Source organism: Dunckerocampus dactyliophorus, chromosome 3 (genome assembly GCF_027744805.1).
Source record: "Dunckerocampus dactyliophorus isolate RoL2022-P2 chromosome 3, RoL_Ddac_1.1, whole genome shotgun sequence".
Lineage (NCBI taxonomy): Eukaryota > Metazoa > Chordata > Actinopteri > Syngnathiformes > Syngnathidae > Dunckerocampus > Dunckerocampus dactyliophorus.
In genome coordinates this window covers 31,678,103-31,694,922 of record NC_072821.1, presented here as the reverse complement: position 1 = coordinate 31,694,922, position 16,820 = coordinate 31,678,103, and the positions used below count along the sequence as shown (strand labels likewise).

At 40.2% G+C, this 16,820-nt stretch overlaps 2 protein-coding genes across 3 annotated transcripts in view; one reads left to right on the top strand and one right to left on the bottom strand.

Moving 5' to 3' along the window:
• Positions 1 to 16,820, top strand: part of serinc4 (serine incorporator 4) — a 48,810-nt gene that overhangs the window by 858 nt on the left and 31,132 nt on the right. Inside the window, exon 1 of one of the 2 annotated variants that reach the window (XM_054771832.1) lies at positions 5,167 to 12,263. The exons of the other annotated variant lie outside the window; for it this stretch is intronic. Within the exon in view, the coding sequence (XP_054627807.1) occupies positions 12,144 to 12,263 (120 nt within the window). The 5' untranslated portion in view covers positions 5,167 to 12,143. Of the gene's footprint in view, positions 1 to 5,166; positions 12,264 to 16,820 lie in introns of those variants that run through there. 2 annotated transcript variants of the gene reach the window in all.
• LOC129179045 (60S ribosomal protein L12-like) lies at positions 15,318 to 15,717 on the bottom strand. Its single transcript, XM_054771863.1, has one exon. It carries the CDS (start codon positions 15,715 to 15,717, stop codon positions 15,487 to 15,489), a length of 231 nt encoding a protein of 76 aa, XP_054627838.1. The 3' UTR covers positions 15,318 to 15,486.

Genomic DNA, 16,820 nt, shown 5'->3' with positions numbered 1-16,820 from the left:
AAACAAACAAAACAAAAAAATGTTGCAATTTTGGGAAAATTAGGTTAGGGAAAAAGTTATAATATTATGGGGATAAAGTCCAAAAAAGTCATCGTATTACAAAAATAATGTTTACAAAGAATTTAAGGAGAAAGTTGAAATATTTGGAAAAAAAACAACAGCAAAAATAGGAAAAAAAAGGAGCAGAAACCGAAGTTGATACTAATACAGTAGACGCCCTTACAACGTAGATAATCCGTTCCGAGAACCTTTATGTTGTAGGGTTTTTATGTTATACGAAGCGTAAAACACATGTAAATAGCCTAATCCGTTCCAAGATCTTCCCAAACTCACACCTTTGGGCCTTCAAAATATTCAAGTCCAAAAACAAAAACAATCCTACCGTTCACGAGATGTCTTGATCAGGAGCGCAAGTGGAGAGTATGAGGGTGAGGAGGAGGAGGACTAGCCTGAGTCGAAATGCGACTCAAAGAGTCTAAGAGTCAGCTGGTCTCACAGACAAACGCACACGCACTACACGATAATGCTGTGTGCAACATTTTAATTTGTAACTTAACTTAATTGTTTAAGTTAGTTTAAGGGCGACTACGAAGAGGAAGGGAGGTTGAAGCGAGCAGCATGTCTCACACAAACACACGGACGCACGGGATAAATCAGCCAATGAGATGAGAGCGTAGGCGGTGCCCTGATAATCAGCCAACGAGAGCGTGAAGCGTCAGAAGGCGTCACCAAGCGCTAAACAAATCAAATTTCTGAACTTGCACCGACTTGACGCTTTACGTTATATGGAATTTCTTCTGTAATACGATGCAAAAACTTTACACAAATTCTTTACGTTCAGTGGAATTTACGTAAAAGGAGGTTTATGTTATGCGAGGTACTACTGTAGTAGGCTTTTTCACCTACATCACAAAGATGAGATGCACTTTTTTTCTTGAAATATTATTAGTCTACCTTCACTCAAAGTGGCCCTTGCATCCTTTCACTTGTGGCCCTTGTGTAGAAAAAGTTTGGGCACACCTGGTATATAGTGAAGAAAGACTCTTGCTCCACGCTATATCATGTTTTATCCTAAATGTGTGAATAAAATACACCCCACTCGATTAGATCGACAGTATTATCTCTCCCCATATTCAGTATACAGTAGTTTTACTCCAAAATGTAGACCGATTGGCGCCTACATATATATATATATATATATAGGCCGCACGGTGGTCTAGTGGTTAGCACGTTTGCCAATATATATATATATATATATATATATAATTGTATAATTGTATAATATATATATAATTGTATTTATTTATTTAATTTATTTAATTGTATTTATTTTTTATTTGCTGTTTTTTTCTAATTTTCCACATAATTCAATTTTCTTCCTAAATAATCTTCGTAAAGTTTCTTCTCGTGATATTATGATTTTATTCCCATAATATTATAACTTTTCCCCAACCTAATTTTCCAAAAATGACAACATTGTTTTCTTTGGTTTGTTTCTTATAATATTATGAGTTTTAAAAAAATAAAAAATCTTTTATACTTCAACTCAATGCTATTAAAATGACTTTTTTCCTTATCCATTTTCTATGCCGCTTATCCTCATTAGGGTCGCGGGGGTATGCTGGAGCGGTCCTTATAATATTACAAGTTCATTCTCATAAAATTGCGACTTTTCTTCTCGCTCAAATACAACTTTTTTTTCCAGAATATTTTGACTTTATTCTTGTAAAATTACTGCTGATTCGTCCATTTCTGATGTTTTTTCAACTATTTCAATTTTCTTCTTATAATATTCTGACTTTATTCCCATAACATTTTGACTACATTCTTACAACATTATAACTTTTTCCGTAACCTAATTTTCCAAAAATGACCACCTAATATGTTGTTTCTCATAATGTTAAAACTATTTTTAAACAATCACTTTTTTCCTTAATATTTCAACTTTATGCTAATTATTTTTCCTTCTAATATTCCAATGTCATTGTTGGAAAATTATGACTTTTTCTTGTTAGATTACACCTTTTTTCTCTTAATATTTTGACTTTATTCTGCAGATTTTTTCATTTTTGCTGCTTTTTAAAAAAAAATGTCCTTGTTAAATTATATTTTTAGAATGTGCCCCGGGCCAATGAAAAAACAGCCTTGGGCCGCACTTTCGGCACCCCTGCTGTATAGAATGATGTATAGTGTGATTGCAGTTGAGCCATGTGTGTCATTTTTGTACAAACATATTTATTAAGGATGGCCCGATACCACTTTTTCATGTCCGATACCGATGCTGCAATGTTGTATACTGGCCGCAGTTCCAAATAATCGTAGTTTTCATCAGTAGAATTGGCCTTGTTCATAATTTTTATGAACAGGTCAGTCTGGGGGCCTTAGGATCTTGTCTCTGCTATTCGCAGACATTGTGGTCCTGATGGCCTCATCAAACTCTGACCTTCAACGTTTATTGGGGAGTGTGAAGCTTCCGACACCTCCAAGTCCTCTCGGCCATGATTCTCAGTCTGAAAAGGGTGGATTGCACCCTCCGGGTTGGGAGTGAGGTCTTGCCCCAGGTATCTATGAGGTGAGGTTGTAGCGTGAAGTCGACAAGAGGATCGGTGCAGGAACCGCAGTAATGCGGTTGGTGTACCGGACTGTCGTGGTGAAGAAAGAGCTGAGCTGGAAGGCAGAGCTCTCAATTTACCGGTCGATCTATGTTTCCGGCCTCACCTTCTGTATGGTCATGAGCTTTGGGTCGTGACCGAAAGAACAAGGTCGCGGATACAAGCGGCCAAAATGAGTTTTCTCCGTAGGGTGGCTGGACTCACCCTAAGAGACAGGGTGAGGAGCTTGGCCATCCAGGAGGAGCTGAGAGTAGAGCCGCTGCTCCTTTACATCAAGAGGCGCTGGCTGGGACATCTTGTCTGGATGCCTCTTGTACGCCTCCCTGGTGAGGTGTTCCGGGCATGCCCAGCCGGTAGGAGGCCCCGGGGCAGACCTAGGACGTGCTGGAGGGACGTGCTGGAGGGACGTGCTGGAGGGACGGCCTTGGGAACGCTTTAGTGTCCTCCCGGTGGAGCTGGAAGAAGTGGCCAGGGGCCGGGAAGTCCGGGTGTCCCTACAGTGACTGCTGCCCCTGTGACCCAGACCCGGATAAGTGGAATAAAATGGAATGGATCCAGGAAATTTGGCCAGTATTGAACCGATATCAACCCAGAGTATCAGATCGCAGCACCCCTAATATTTACAGAGGAAAGCATACACAGAATTTATTTCCAACTCGCTTCAAAAGGTGGAATGTATCATTGACTAAATATTGTTGGACTTTGTATAAATCCGGATTCTCCAAACTTTTTTCCAGCGAGGGCCACATAGGGAAAAATGAAAGGAAGGGCCACTTTGATATTTTGTAAACATATACGAAGAAGTTACATATATTTCAAGAAAAAACTGCATCTCAGTTTTGTGATGATATAATGTAGGTGAAAAAGTGGATTATCACTCTCAACTTTGGTCTTTTTTTCCCCATTTTTGCTCTTAAATATTTAAACTTTCTTCTTAAATAATTTTTGTACATTTTCTTCTCGTAATATCATGACTTTATTTCCATAATTTTTAAAATTACAAACTTTATTTTTGTTATGTTACACGTAATATTACGACTTCTAAAAATATATTTTATTAATACTTCAAATCTATACCACTAAAATGACATTTTTATATTATATAATATTAGAATATTTTGACTTTATTCTGATAAAATTACGGCTGTTTATTCAATTTCTGCTGTTGTTTTTTTCTTTTAATTTTCCAGCTATTTCAACTTTCTTCTTGTAAATTTTTTTCTCTGAATTATGACTTTATTCTCATAATTTTAAAAACTTTTTCCGCAACTTAATTCTCCAAAAATTACTACTTTATTTGTTGCTTTGTTTGTTTCTCATAGCATTACAACTTTTTACAAATAATAAACTTTTTTCTTTAATATTTTAACTTGCTACTTAAATGACCTCATAATATTACGAGGTTATTTTTTTTGTAAAACTACAACTTTTTCTTGTTAGATTCAACTTTTTTGTCACGGGTGGCCAAGGCCAGCGTACAGGATCCCAGAATGCAGACGCGAGTCAATCCGTGTAACAAAAGTTTATTAACAAAAGGTGTCTCACAAGCAGTAGAAATTACAAAAACACAAAAAGAGTACAACAGAAATCGCCGGTCCGAGCCAAACGCAAAGCGCTGCAGAAAAACCGAGCAGGGAAAAATACAAAAATAACTAACGGCACTGCTGAAAACCAAGCAGGCACAATTCAAACAACAAACAATAACCCAAAAACCGCTGTTGGAGGTAGCCAAGCAGGAAGCAATGTACCGGTACTTACAAACGCGATACAAAAGTGGACCAGAAAGCAACGAACATGAGGGAACGCGAGGCTAGGAGGAGCAGGAGTCAGGTGAGGAGGAGGGAACAATCTGGCAAGGAACACACCAAACCGCACAGCTGAAGAAGTCCAGAGTTAATTGACTGCAGGTGTGTACAGGTAGCTCCTCCCAGTTCCAGTCAGTAGTGTGCTGCAACAGATAGCAGACAGGCGATAGCAAACCAACACCACAGAACATGACGTTTTTTCTCTTAATATTTTGACTTTATTCTGGTAAAATTACTGCTGATTTTTCCTTTTTTGCTGTTGTTGTTTTTTTAGAATGTGCCACGGCCCAATAAAAAAACAGCAACGGGCCACAACTGGCCCCCGGGCCACGCTTTGGACATCCCTGGTATAAATAATCTGTCAATAAGTCACCTAAATAAATAATAAAACACCTGTTTTCTACTCGCAGCTTTTTCATAAAGCAAGTTACAATGTGCAGAACCAGTGCCAAAACCCGTAAAGACGATTGGCGTTATACACTGCTCAAAAAAAATTAAAGGAACACTTCGAAAACACATCAGATCTAAACTGGGGGAAAAGTGATCTTGAATATCTTTCCTGATAATAAGTGGGTGATGTATTAGTAACAAAATGATGCCACATCATTTGATAGAAATAGTTTTTGTGGCCCCCACGTGCTTGTACGCATGCCTGACAACGTCGGGGCATGCTCCTAATGAGACTACGGATGGTGTCCTGGGGGATCTCCTCCCAGATCTGGACCAGGGCATCACTGCGGTACCTGGACGCATGGAGGAGATTCCAGGAAACAGGTAGTTACTCCAGGAGAGCTGGACAGGGCCGTGGAAGGTCCTTCAACCCTCAGCAGGATCGGTATCTGCTCCTTTGTGCAAGGAGGAACAGGATGAGCACTGCCAGAGCCCTACAAAATGACCTCCAGCAGGCCACTGGTGTGAATGTTTCTGACCAAACAATCAGAAACAGGCTCCATGAGGGTGGCCTGAGGGCCCGACGTCCTGTAGTGGGCCCTGTGCTCACTGCCCAGCACCGTAGAGCTCGATTGGCATTTGCCATAGACCACCAGAATTAGCAACTACACCATTGATGCCCTGTGCTCTTCACTGATGAGAGCAAGTTCAACCTAAGCACATGTGACAGACGTGAAAGGGTCTGGAGATGCTGTGAGAACGTTATGCTGCCTGGAACATCATTCAGCATGACCGGTTTGGTGGTGGGTCAGTGATGGTCTGGGGAGGCATATCCCTGGAAGGATGCACAGACCTCTACAGGTTAGATAACGGCACCCTGACTGCTATTAGGTATCGGGATGAAATCCTTGGACCCATTGTCAGAACCTACGCTGGTGCAGTGGGACCTGGGTTCCACCTGGTCCACGACAATGCCCGACCTCATGTGGCTAGTGTATGCAGGTAGTTCCTGGAGGATGAAGGAATTGATACCATTGACTGGCCCCCACGTTCACCTGACCTAAACCCAATAGAACACCTCTGGGACATTATGTTTAGGTCCATCTGGCGCCGCCAGGTTGCTCCTCAGACTGTCCAGGAGCTCATTGATGCCCTGGTCCAGATCTGGGAGGAGATCCCCCAGCACACCATCCGTAGTCTCATTAGGAGCATGCCCCCACGTTGTCAGGCATGCGTACAAGCACGTGGGGGCCACACAAACTACTGAGAATCATTCTGAGTTGCTACAATAACATTTTAGCTAAATGGACCAGTGTGCTGCATCATTTTTTCACTTTCATTTTTGGGGTGTCTTTGATTTCCCCCCTCTGTAGGGTGATCATTTTCATTTCTATCAAATGATGTGGCATCATTTTGTTACTAATACATCACCCACTTATTATCAGGAAACATATTCAACATCATTTTTCCCCCAGTTTAGATCTGATGTGTTTTCGAAGTGTTCCTTTACTTTTTTTGAGCAGTATAGTATTAGTAGTAGTCGTAGTACTCTGATGACAGATGGCTGCTAGAGTTGTCCCAGATTGGATGTGAGCCAGTAGTTATTGCGCAAGCCTGCTGAAAGCATAGATTGAACACATTCACCAAAGCCACCATTTGCATCCTCTAATTTGCTTTTGTTTGTCCTCCCTGGCACTTCCTCCTCTCCCACAAGCAATTATCTGACAGTGAAAGGGGCCCCCAGGAATGCTGGCCCATGAGCAACACGTGTTTGTCAAACTAGTTTACAGCCACTCACGGTGGAGGAAATCAGACAATATTAGGTGAATTAGACGGCACTGACACTGTGCATACCTCAGATTGTTTGTAAGAATAACGATACAGTATATACAGTACATATGCAGTACAACACACATACAGTAGTACACATGCTGGGGGTGGGCGATACTGCAAACTCTGGTATTGATCCGATACCATGGCACTGCTGTACATCACACCAATTTCCTTGAGCTTGACATTTATACCTTTTGTCACACAACACAAACCAACAGAAGGTCACCAACCCAAATGCCTCTTTTGCTCACGGTACAACCAAACATAACATACGGAACACAAAATGTAATTGCATCACACGGGCTATGCGGGTATCAAATAAACCCAGACACGCCAATATACTGTACATGCAAAACAATACTAGCGTGTATAACCCACAAGGCATGCTGGGTAACTTTGTGTTGAGTAAGCGTGCACGTGGGCTTGGCACGGGGTTTTCTATCAAATAAAGACCTACAAAAGGGTGGCTTTTCCCACAAATAAAAAAAAAAAAACAATGTTAAAATTTCATGTAAGCGGTCCTCAATAGAAAAAGTTTGTGCACCCAAAGTGTGGCCCGGGGGCCATTTGTGGACCACGGCAGTTTTTTTAACGGCCCTCGGCACATTCTAAAAATACAATTAAAAAAATTAACATTTTTTAAAAAACATACTGAAAAAATGGGAAAAAAGCAGTAATTTTACGAGAATAAAGCTGAAATATTAGGAGAATAAAGTCATAATATCATGTGGAAAAAACATCTAATTATTAAAATAAAAATAAATACATTGCAGTAAAACAAAAAAAAGTTAAGTTGAAAAATTACAAGAAAAACACGTTATTTTCTAAAGTCGACATATTATGAGAAACACGACTAAACAAAAATTTGCCATTTTTGGAAAATTTGGTTGCAAAAAGTTATAATATTACATCAATAAAGTCAAAATAGGGAAGAAAGTCAAGACATTACCAGAAAAAGAACATGGAAATGTTGAAATATTTGTAAAGTAAAAAAAACAACAACAGAAATGGAACAAAATGAGCAAAAAAAGGTGTAAATAAGGATAAAAAGTTCAAACTGATAATACGCTTTTTCACCGATATCACAAAGCTGAGATACAGGCTGTTTTATCTTCTCTTGGGAACACCTGCAGGTGTTCCAAACGTTTGTACAGTATATCACTTCATAGCGTATCTACATGGGTTGGTTTGCAAAATGTAAAATATCAAAGTGGTGCGTCCATCCTTTGATGGACAAAGTTTGGACACCCCTGATCTACAACCTTCATCAGGACTTCCTGAACGAGAAATAATGTTGGATAAATCTCTGAGCACGATGCAGTGCTCAAACATGTTACATGATTGTCGATCCAAATTGAATCATTTTTCTATTTGACCCGATTCAATTGCACAAGTGGTAACTGCACTTTTAATTATTTTGCACTGCTAAAACATTGTGGATGTGACTGCATGGGGATTTTAACGCTTAGTATTTCTCTTTTCTTGCACAAATGAAAGAAAAAAGTTGAATAAGGAACGTGGCTGAGTTTGTGGCAATTTGACGAGGACAGGCTATGGTTCTTTGAGGCCTCACTGGGAGCAATACACTGCAGTTTGTGTGCTGTCTGGGCCGGTGAAGGTCATCCTCGCTGAATGGAGGGCTGAACAACGACAGGATTATCCCCATGCACGCCGTGCACACTAACCCAAATCTAATCTGACTCTCTCTCCTTGCACTCAGCGCTTTTAAACGGCCAGCCGACACACTCTTTTCATGCGCATCTAGTGGCTCTGACTTATTTTCACACGGTTTGAGTTGATTAGAATCCCCTTAAAGGCTGACGGTATGATTACTTTTTCACAGACAGCCTGTTTTGGGCTTTTGGGATTTGAAAATGTATTAACAATAAATAATTATTAAAGCACATATTAAATGTAATAAGATATTTTTGCAAAATTGGCAATTTTGTTTTGCACATATATGCATAATCCATGAGTTTAAAATACACACATGCACGACAGGTTGCACCCGTGTGTCAATGACATTTGCAGTGAGGGCGAACAAACTTTTTGTTTTGTCGAGGCTATGATGCAGCTCGGGCGGGAGGGGGAAAGGAGAGTTGATTTGAGGCAAGGACCAGATGTGTTGTTTTTCCTGAGGGAGCTAATACATTTATACACTCAAAAAAATATACAGTGGAACCTCGGTTAGCATCTGCCCCGGTTAGCGTGCTTTTTGGTTAACGTCAAAAGTTTTGACTTGGTTTGCGTGCATTCTCCGGTTAGCGTACAATATGGCGGGCGTCTTGTCGTGTTGTTGATACAACTGTGTTTCTTAATGTATTTTTTTTTAAATCAAAAAAACGTCCTTCCCTTTTAGCATCCTATTAGCTAGCTTACAAAATGGCAACCGGAATAGGAAGTCATGTCACCCGTCTATGATGTCATCAGCAAATGACTCTCAAAAATGTTTTTATAGTTTTACAATTGTATTTTTACATGCATTTACATGCATTTACATTTAATGTTACTTTTACCCTCATTGAAGACATGACTGTTCCCAAAGACACGATGTGGCAGTGAGATCAACCACCACCACCTTCCTGTTGTCAGTCAAGTCAAGAATCACGTCTTCAATGTCTTAAATGTTCATTTATCCCTTTCATTCATCATTTATATGCGTTTTAAAAAGTTTTCAGCATGTAAAACTATAATTGTAAAACTATAAAAACATGTTTTGTGTTGACATTTTTGGCTTTCTGGAATGGATTGGGAACATTGCTTCAGTTGACATACATTTCACTTATAGTCCGCCCTTCTGGAAGAAATTAATGTGGCTAACCAAGGTTCTACTGTATACGCTTTTTGCTCCCATTTTGCATGAGCTGAACTCAAAGATGTAAAACCTCTTCTAAATACACAAAAGGCCGATCCCTCTCAAATATTGTTCACAAATCCGTCTAAACCTGTGTTAGTGTTATTCTCAGTGAGCAATCATTATTCGTAATACATAATCCATCTAAATCACAGGTGTGGCATATCAAGATGCTGATTCGTGCTGACAGCACGATTATTGCACAGGTGTGCCTTAGGCTGTCCGCAATAAAAAAGTCACTCCAAAACAAAACGTGTACTTTAACTGTATGAGGTGTGTGTGTGTTTCCATGGGGGGTCCCAAAACCACCATTTGCCTCAAACACTGTATAATCCAGAGAATGTTTGGGATGCTCTGGATACGGTGTTTGAGGCAAAGGATGGTCACACCAGATATTCACCGCTTTTCGGACTCGCTCCTCTCTACAAGGCAGTGTGCAAATGCTCATGCGGGCCGAATGGTTTGGCAAGCTACAGTCAAACTTTTGAAAAAAAAAATTGTCATGTGATAAGTTAACTTCAGTGATATTGCTCTCATATGAAGGTATAGCAAAGCATAAAAAGTACAGCACCAGTTGGCGTATTTTATATCTGACTGAGAGCCCTGAATGTCGTCCAGTTCCGTGTTTCTGTGTTCTAATGCACCGGATCACTTGTGGGATTAGTGTGTCTGAGTGACACTAAGGGTGTACAGTACTCACACTATCCCACGTCTTATCTAAATTCCAACACATTTGGCTACTGTGGGTGCGCTGATCCGTGCTCAAGTACGGCACAGATTTGGGCCACAGCCATAACTGTAAACCCTCCCGTTTTGACGTCCCATTTTAAGTTTCTTGTAAAAAAAAAAAATCCTCGCCGGTTCTCCTGGAGCAGCAGGAGTCAGGTCCCCCCTCACAAAATTTTGTTTTGGTGGGAACGGTTGTGGTAAAATCAGAATTTCACTGATTTTCTCTTATATTTCCGAAACACGCACAACATGGCCGAGTCAATGAAATGCAATCGCTTCTGGCATGTTCTTGATGCTTCATGATGGAATCAATTTTTTTCGCCTGTCAGGGCGTGACTGAGCGATTTGGCTTCATTTTTGTCCGCCATTGGACATCCCCAAATGCTGGGCAGCAGCATGTGCCGTTACACCAGGGCACTTTTCATAATATAAAAAAAAAGATAAAAAAGATAATAGATAATAATAATAATATAATAATAATAAAAAATACAAATAAATAATCACTAATAAATAATTACAATAAATTAATAAATAATGCAAAAATCACAAAGCGCCCCTGCCTCCCTGCCACTGCATGAAAGACGTGTACAGTCGTCCCTCGCCACATCACGGTTCAAACATCGCTCCCTCACTCTATCAGGGTTTTTTTTTTCGTGGTTTCGTGGACTATGGAATATTATTAGACCAAAAATATTGAAAAAGAAGTTATGCATAATATTCTGGCCACCAGGCATCAGTAACATTATATGACATTAGACTAGAATACCTTCACATGGCATGTAGTCAGCCATGGCATGTCCGACACACATAGTTCTCCTCCCATTCCTTGTGGAAGTGGTAAGGTTTTGGCTTCTTACGTTGTCCCCACTTCGTTCGAAACACTTTCTTAAGTTTAGAATGAGTAAATTGGAGAGGCTAACTAGTTAGCTCGGCTTTGCTTGTGGCGGCCGTCTCTTGTGTCCCTGCAGCGATCCCGTAGAGTTGGCATTACAGTTGAGCAATGCATTGCAAACAAAGAATAGAACCATTGTAAAGGTGACTATAGGGGTGTTATTTCATGTCTACAGAGCTCTAATAATGATAGAATTGTATTTTGAAAGTCATAAACAGGTTTTCTATGCTCTAACTACAAAAATATTCAATTTATTAATCTATTAATATTCAAATTATTGAATCCTACTTTGAGGAAATTCACTTATTGCAGTTGATTCTGGAACCAATCAACCGCGATAAACAAGGGACAACTGCAATGCAATTGCTCCTCTCACAAGTCATTAATGAAAGTCACCCGCTTGCCCCCCACCACCCCGCCCTCTAAGTCTTGTATGGTGCGTTGTATATTGGCACTGCCAAAATGATGCGGGGTGATTTTATTCGGACAAAAGGTGAAGTATTCCCGAGCCACTTGTTGTGTTTGTGCATCGGCGGGAGGGGAGGTGGACCCTGGGGGATGGGAAGTGAGGGACAGATGGGAATGACACATGGTCCCGGTTGGCCTCCTCTCCTCGCACCCCTCCCCTCACAGACTCTGCCTAATCTGACCGGGTAGAACAGGGTGAAAGGATGGGGGAGGGCACCGGGCATTCGCCACCACCTCTCCCTCTTTTCTGGCACCAGAGACACAGATCCAAAGCATGCTGGATATGGGAAAAAAAAGAGGACTTCTTTTCCAGTGAGGCTGGACTGAGGGAACTCAAGTAGCGCTCATGCTGAGGTTTTCAGTTGCAGGGATTCTAGATTTATCGCTAATCCAACATAAGAAGAGCGTAGGCACAAGTTGCTGCAGGACCGAGCGGCATGCGTTTGCTTTTTTATTTTGTTTTCCCGTCAAGAGATGCAAGCCTGGCAGGCCTCTTTAAGGATGTAACGGTGCCATCTTCGGAGGCATTCGAAGACTTAATTGCTTGAGGTTGGAAATCCATGGCCAAATGTCGAGTTGTAGCGGGTGACCAGAAGCAGTTCACAGGCACAATGTCCGCCAACCAGGCGATGAACCGTCGTGGCGTCTACAACTACTTCCTCAACATGGTGGCCTATCAGGTAAGAGCTGGCGGGGAGCAGCAAATGTACTTTTTAAAGAGTTCAAAATGTGATTGGTTAAGAAAGTCAGGGTCAATATTATATTTACGACATTCTTAATTTAGATGGGTAAAGTTGGGTTGTACTGGTACGCCATCATCAGGGTTCGATGTGTACCTTGCTTATATGGTCACGGGTAGGCTCATGTTTGGTACAGCTGCAATGTTTAATTTTAAAACATAATATTATCGAAGGTAATTTCCCAACAAATGCAATTCTCAAATATAGCATCCAGACAAATTCAAAGATGCTGCAGGGCCACTCTGATGTAATTAGTACATTAAAGATGCTAAAACCAATCCAATGCAGGTCCATATATGCAAATCTATCTCAACAAAACATCTTAACTTTGTGTTGTCGGCAATAAAGCAAATGAGTGTAATATCTGACACAGTAATCTCTCGTTTATGTAATCTCTCGTGGTTAATTGGTTCCAGATCTGACTATGATAAGTTTATTCCCGCGAAGTAGGATTCCTAATTTATAAATCAACTATTTTCATAGTTAGAGCATAAAAAAACTGTTTACAACCTTCTAAATACAGTTTTTAACATTATTAGAGCCCTCTAGACATGAATTAACACCCCTATAGTCACCTTTATGCTCCTATTACCCAATATAGTAGATATAATCAGAGAAAATAAGCCTTTTAAGACATAAATAAGACTCATGCTCGTGTGTGTTGCAATAAATGTGTTCCAGACGTGTGGACAGGAAGCGTTTTAGCTGGATAATGGCCGTGTTATTACTATTATTATTGTTACTATGATTGAATGCTTCTTCTTAATGCCTTAGAAAGGATTTTAGTTCATTTCGACATTTTTATGCTTGAAAATTCTTCATTTAGGTAAAAAATATTTCACATACTTAAATATGCATACTTTTTTTTTTTACTAGTACACCATATTCAACCATGAAACAGCGTGATTTATTAATTCATATACAGTATGTTCAGAGTGAAGCCGTGAAATTTGAATCACAATGTGGTGGGGGATGACTGTAAATACAATTCCCAATTTAATCCCCTGGGGTCCCTTTAATTCCTACCTTTTGAGGTCCCGAGAGAACAAAAACACCTTCTCCCAAAAACTGCTATCAATACATAACAGATTAATATTTTTTTCAAATTTTTTTGTACTGAAATCTCTCAATCAACTTCTGTTCTGATAAAAAATACCAAGCGTGTAATTTTTAAAGGGATATTTCAACCTTCTAAATGCCCATTTGATTTAGTGATGTCACTGTTTTTGCTTAGACAAATACATACAAAATGAGTTATTTTAACTATACATAAGTACTAGTAATAAAACTGCTTTTGACGCCTTGTTATTTTTTTTGCGGAGTTAGATTCCAAGTTTCCTACCCTTTGAGAGGACAAAAAAGTCCCTTTGACTTCCATTATAAGCACCATTTTAATTTGACAGTATAAACATGCATTTTCTAATTTCAGGGTTTCATTTTGTTGAAAAATAGTCCAATCTGTCATATTTACTGTTTAGAATGAGACTGGACAATTTTCACATTGTAGGTGTTAATTGTTTCCTACCGGACTGTGACTGTGGTGGGTTCCGGTGTGGGGCGGGGCTTAATGACAACCATGATGGCCATGAAACACATCATCATGAAAAATCAAAGCAAATATGTTTGAAACTACAAATAAACTACTCTGTTGTTGCTACTTGATGTGGTGTTTTTTTTGTTGTTGCTTGAATATGCTTTTTAAATTTTGTTTTACTAATAATAGGCAGTAGTCAATCACAAAACAGCCATAATTCATGCATTTATGAAAAAATTTTGAATGATTTTTGAAAAGTGGCGAGGGAAAACGGTAACATGTATATCATAATCATGAGTTAATTTTATTTTGAGAGCATGCCGAGGGCCAATAAAAAACAAGGTGCGGGCTGAAGATGGTCCCCGTTTGGACACCCTTGGTGTACCAAGAGTAAAGTAAAGTTCCTTATTGGCTGAAGTGCAGGAGTGTATTATTAGTTCTCACTTGTATCCCCGTTCTGTTTCTCTACTGAACAATGGCGGCACACTGTTTTGGTCTTATCCACTCGTCTTTGTCACCGTGAAGGCAGGAAGTGGAGGAAAAAGGAGACTTGTAACGGCAGAAGAGGGTTTTCAAGCTCTGTCACTGGCTTCTCCTTGGCACTATGGCTAGCCATGACTCCAGCTATCCAGAGGATGGGCTGCACTGTTTATTGAATAGACGCATCATGGCGAGGCAGTTACACTGTACTTCCTGCCTTGTTGTGATTAACAATAAGTGCCTTAGTGTTTGTTTGTTTTTAGCATTTCCAAAGAGATCATATGTACAGTAGATCCCTGCTGTCCATGGGGGTTACGTTCCGGGACCACACACAAACTGATACAGCGCTAACATTTTTTGACACTCTAATAAAACCGGAATTGTGATGCTGCATGGAGACGCCACTGTACGCTACATCGGCTCCCTCCTACCCCTCCTAAACCTCCTGCTAGCTTGACATTTACATTCTACTTCGATGTTTCAGATCAGTCGGTTGTAATTATTAGATTAGATTCAGCTCTGGAACACTCCCCATCTCTCTTTAATTGCCATTGCTCACTTGCTACGAGGAAGCTAACAAGTAAATGCATAGAAGCGCAATCCAGGTTTAAGCCGTAAACATGCCTCATATACTTATTAAACACATTTAAAGTATAAAATGCATCAGTACTTGGGCTGTCAAAAAGTTAACGATGGTAACTAATTAATTTAATTAATTACGTAAACATTTTTAGTGGCATTAATGCACGCTCATCATGTCAATCTCTTTATTATGACAGCAGACGAGGCCACAATAGTCTAATAATTCTGACCTGAACACATCAACAGCAGTGCAATTTCAACACCATATATGTATCGCCAACTCACAAACATGTCTTTTTGGGGGTTTTTAAAATGTTTTTTTAAAGATTTTATTAGTGCTTTGACTCAGATGGGCACTACATTTTGCAGCTGTTGATGTCATGAATGATATCATGCAGAGGACGACCATCAATGGAGCAACCAACAGACTGAGCTGTGCCCAGAATCTCCTTGATGGTTCCGGACAGCTCTCTTCCGATGGAGCGAGGCCTCATGACGCGGGCAATGCCCAAAATGTCATCAAAAGTCACACTTCCACTGTGCTTGATGTTCTTGACCGTCTTCCTGTCATGGGGGGGGCTCCTTCAGAGCTTTGATGATGAGTGCCGATGCAGAGGGCACAACCTCAATCGCTGCCTGCCTGTTGTGGATTGTCAGCTTCACGGTGATCCTCAGACCCTTCCAGTCACCGGTAACTTTGGCAATGTTGTCACCAACCTTTTTGGGAGACAGACCCAGGGGCCCAGTCTTGGTGGCCAGAGCTGAGGGGGCCCCAGCTTCTCCTCTGGTGCATCTCATGTACACAATTCTAACCTCGTTGGGATCAAACTCAGTTCAGCTTGATCGGTGATGGTGTCGGATGAACCCGGTTCAGGACGACCGATTACTGTTGCGCCTTCATCGTTAAGGAGATAAAGAAACAAACACGTCCCTAGTCAGCTCGTCATGAGAACGACAGTTCCTCACTGTCACTAGACGACAGCGAGGTGCATTCACCGACACGCCGAAAATCATAACAACATTGTTATCGTGCGTATGTGTGGTCTCTTCCTGGTCTTTGCTGCTTTTAAGTATGCTCGGACCTCCCAGAAAATACATCTACACTCAAAACATGTGAATTGAACTGAAGTTACGTGGTGTCTTTGAACGCAACCCTTCATGGCTCATACTAAGTGAAAGTATGAATCAAATGTTCTGCTACTATTAAAGAGACTAGTGTTAGGCAAATAGATTTTCAGACATGTGTGTGCTATCTTTTAGCTTGATTTATATTTTCAGTTCATTTGTATCTGTTAATACATTCATATATATATATAATTGTGTCCTGTCATTTATCTTTCTGTTAATAAAATACAGCAAAATGAGCATAGTTCACACATAGTGGCAAATGGTGATTAATCATGATTAATTAATTTGAAAACTGTGATTAATTTGATCAAAATTTTTTATAATTTCATTGCCCTCATCACTAATGAATGTAAGTGACGTGCCTGTCATCATAAAAACATAAAATAACATAAAATAAATATTACTATTTGTCCTTTGAACTGTATTATAAATGTATTTTCTGTATAAATCCAATTGTTTAACATTTTTTTGCTGAATTTTCACATTTCCTTATCAATACAGGGCAAAAACCTAAAATGTGGCTGCTATGAGTGCGCAAGTGCCCTGCATACCTTATGGTTGGCTCATGGAGTTTGTCAGCATGTTGCCAAAAATATAATGTTGCAGAAACATTTATCATACACCATGACTTTCTACAGCTCGTGTAATGTCATACACGGAGGCGCTGCAGTACTCGCCTCATCCTGAAGGAGTGGGGGGCGTGCGTGGGTTGAATGGTGTTTGTCACCTCCATAGAGAGGAAAAGGCAGCTTTTCTTTTGACAGCAACACCAG

Coding starts and splice junctions, on each gene's coding strand:
- LOC129179045 (XM_054771863.1), bottom strand. CDS start 15,717: ATGAGATGCACCAGAGGAGAAGCTGGGGCCCCCTCAGCTCTGGCCACC.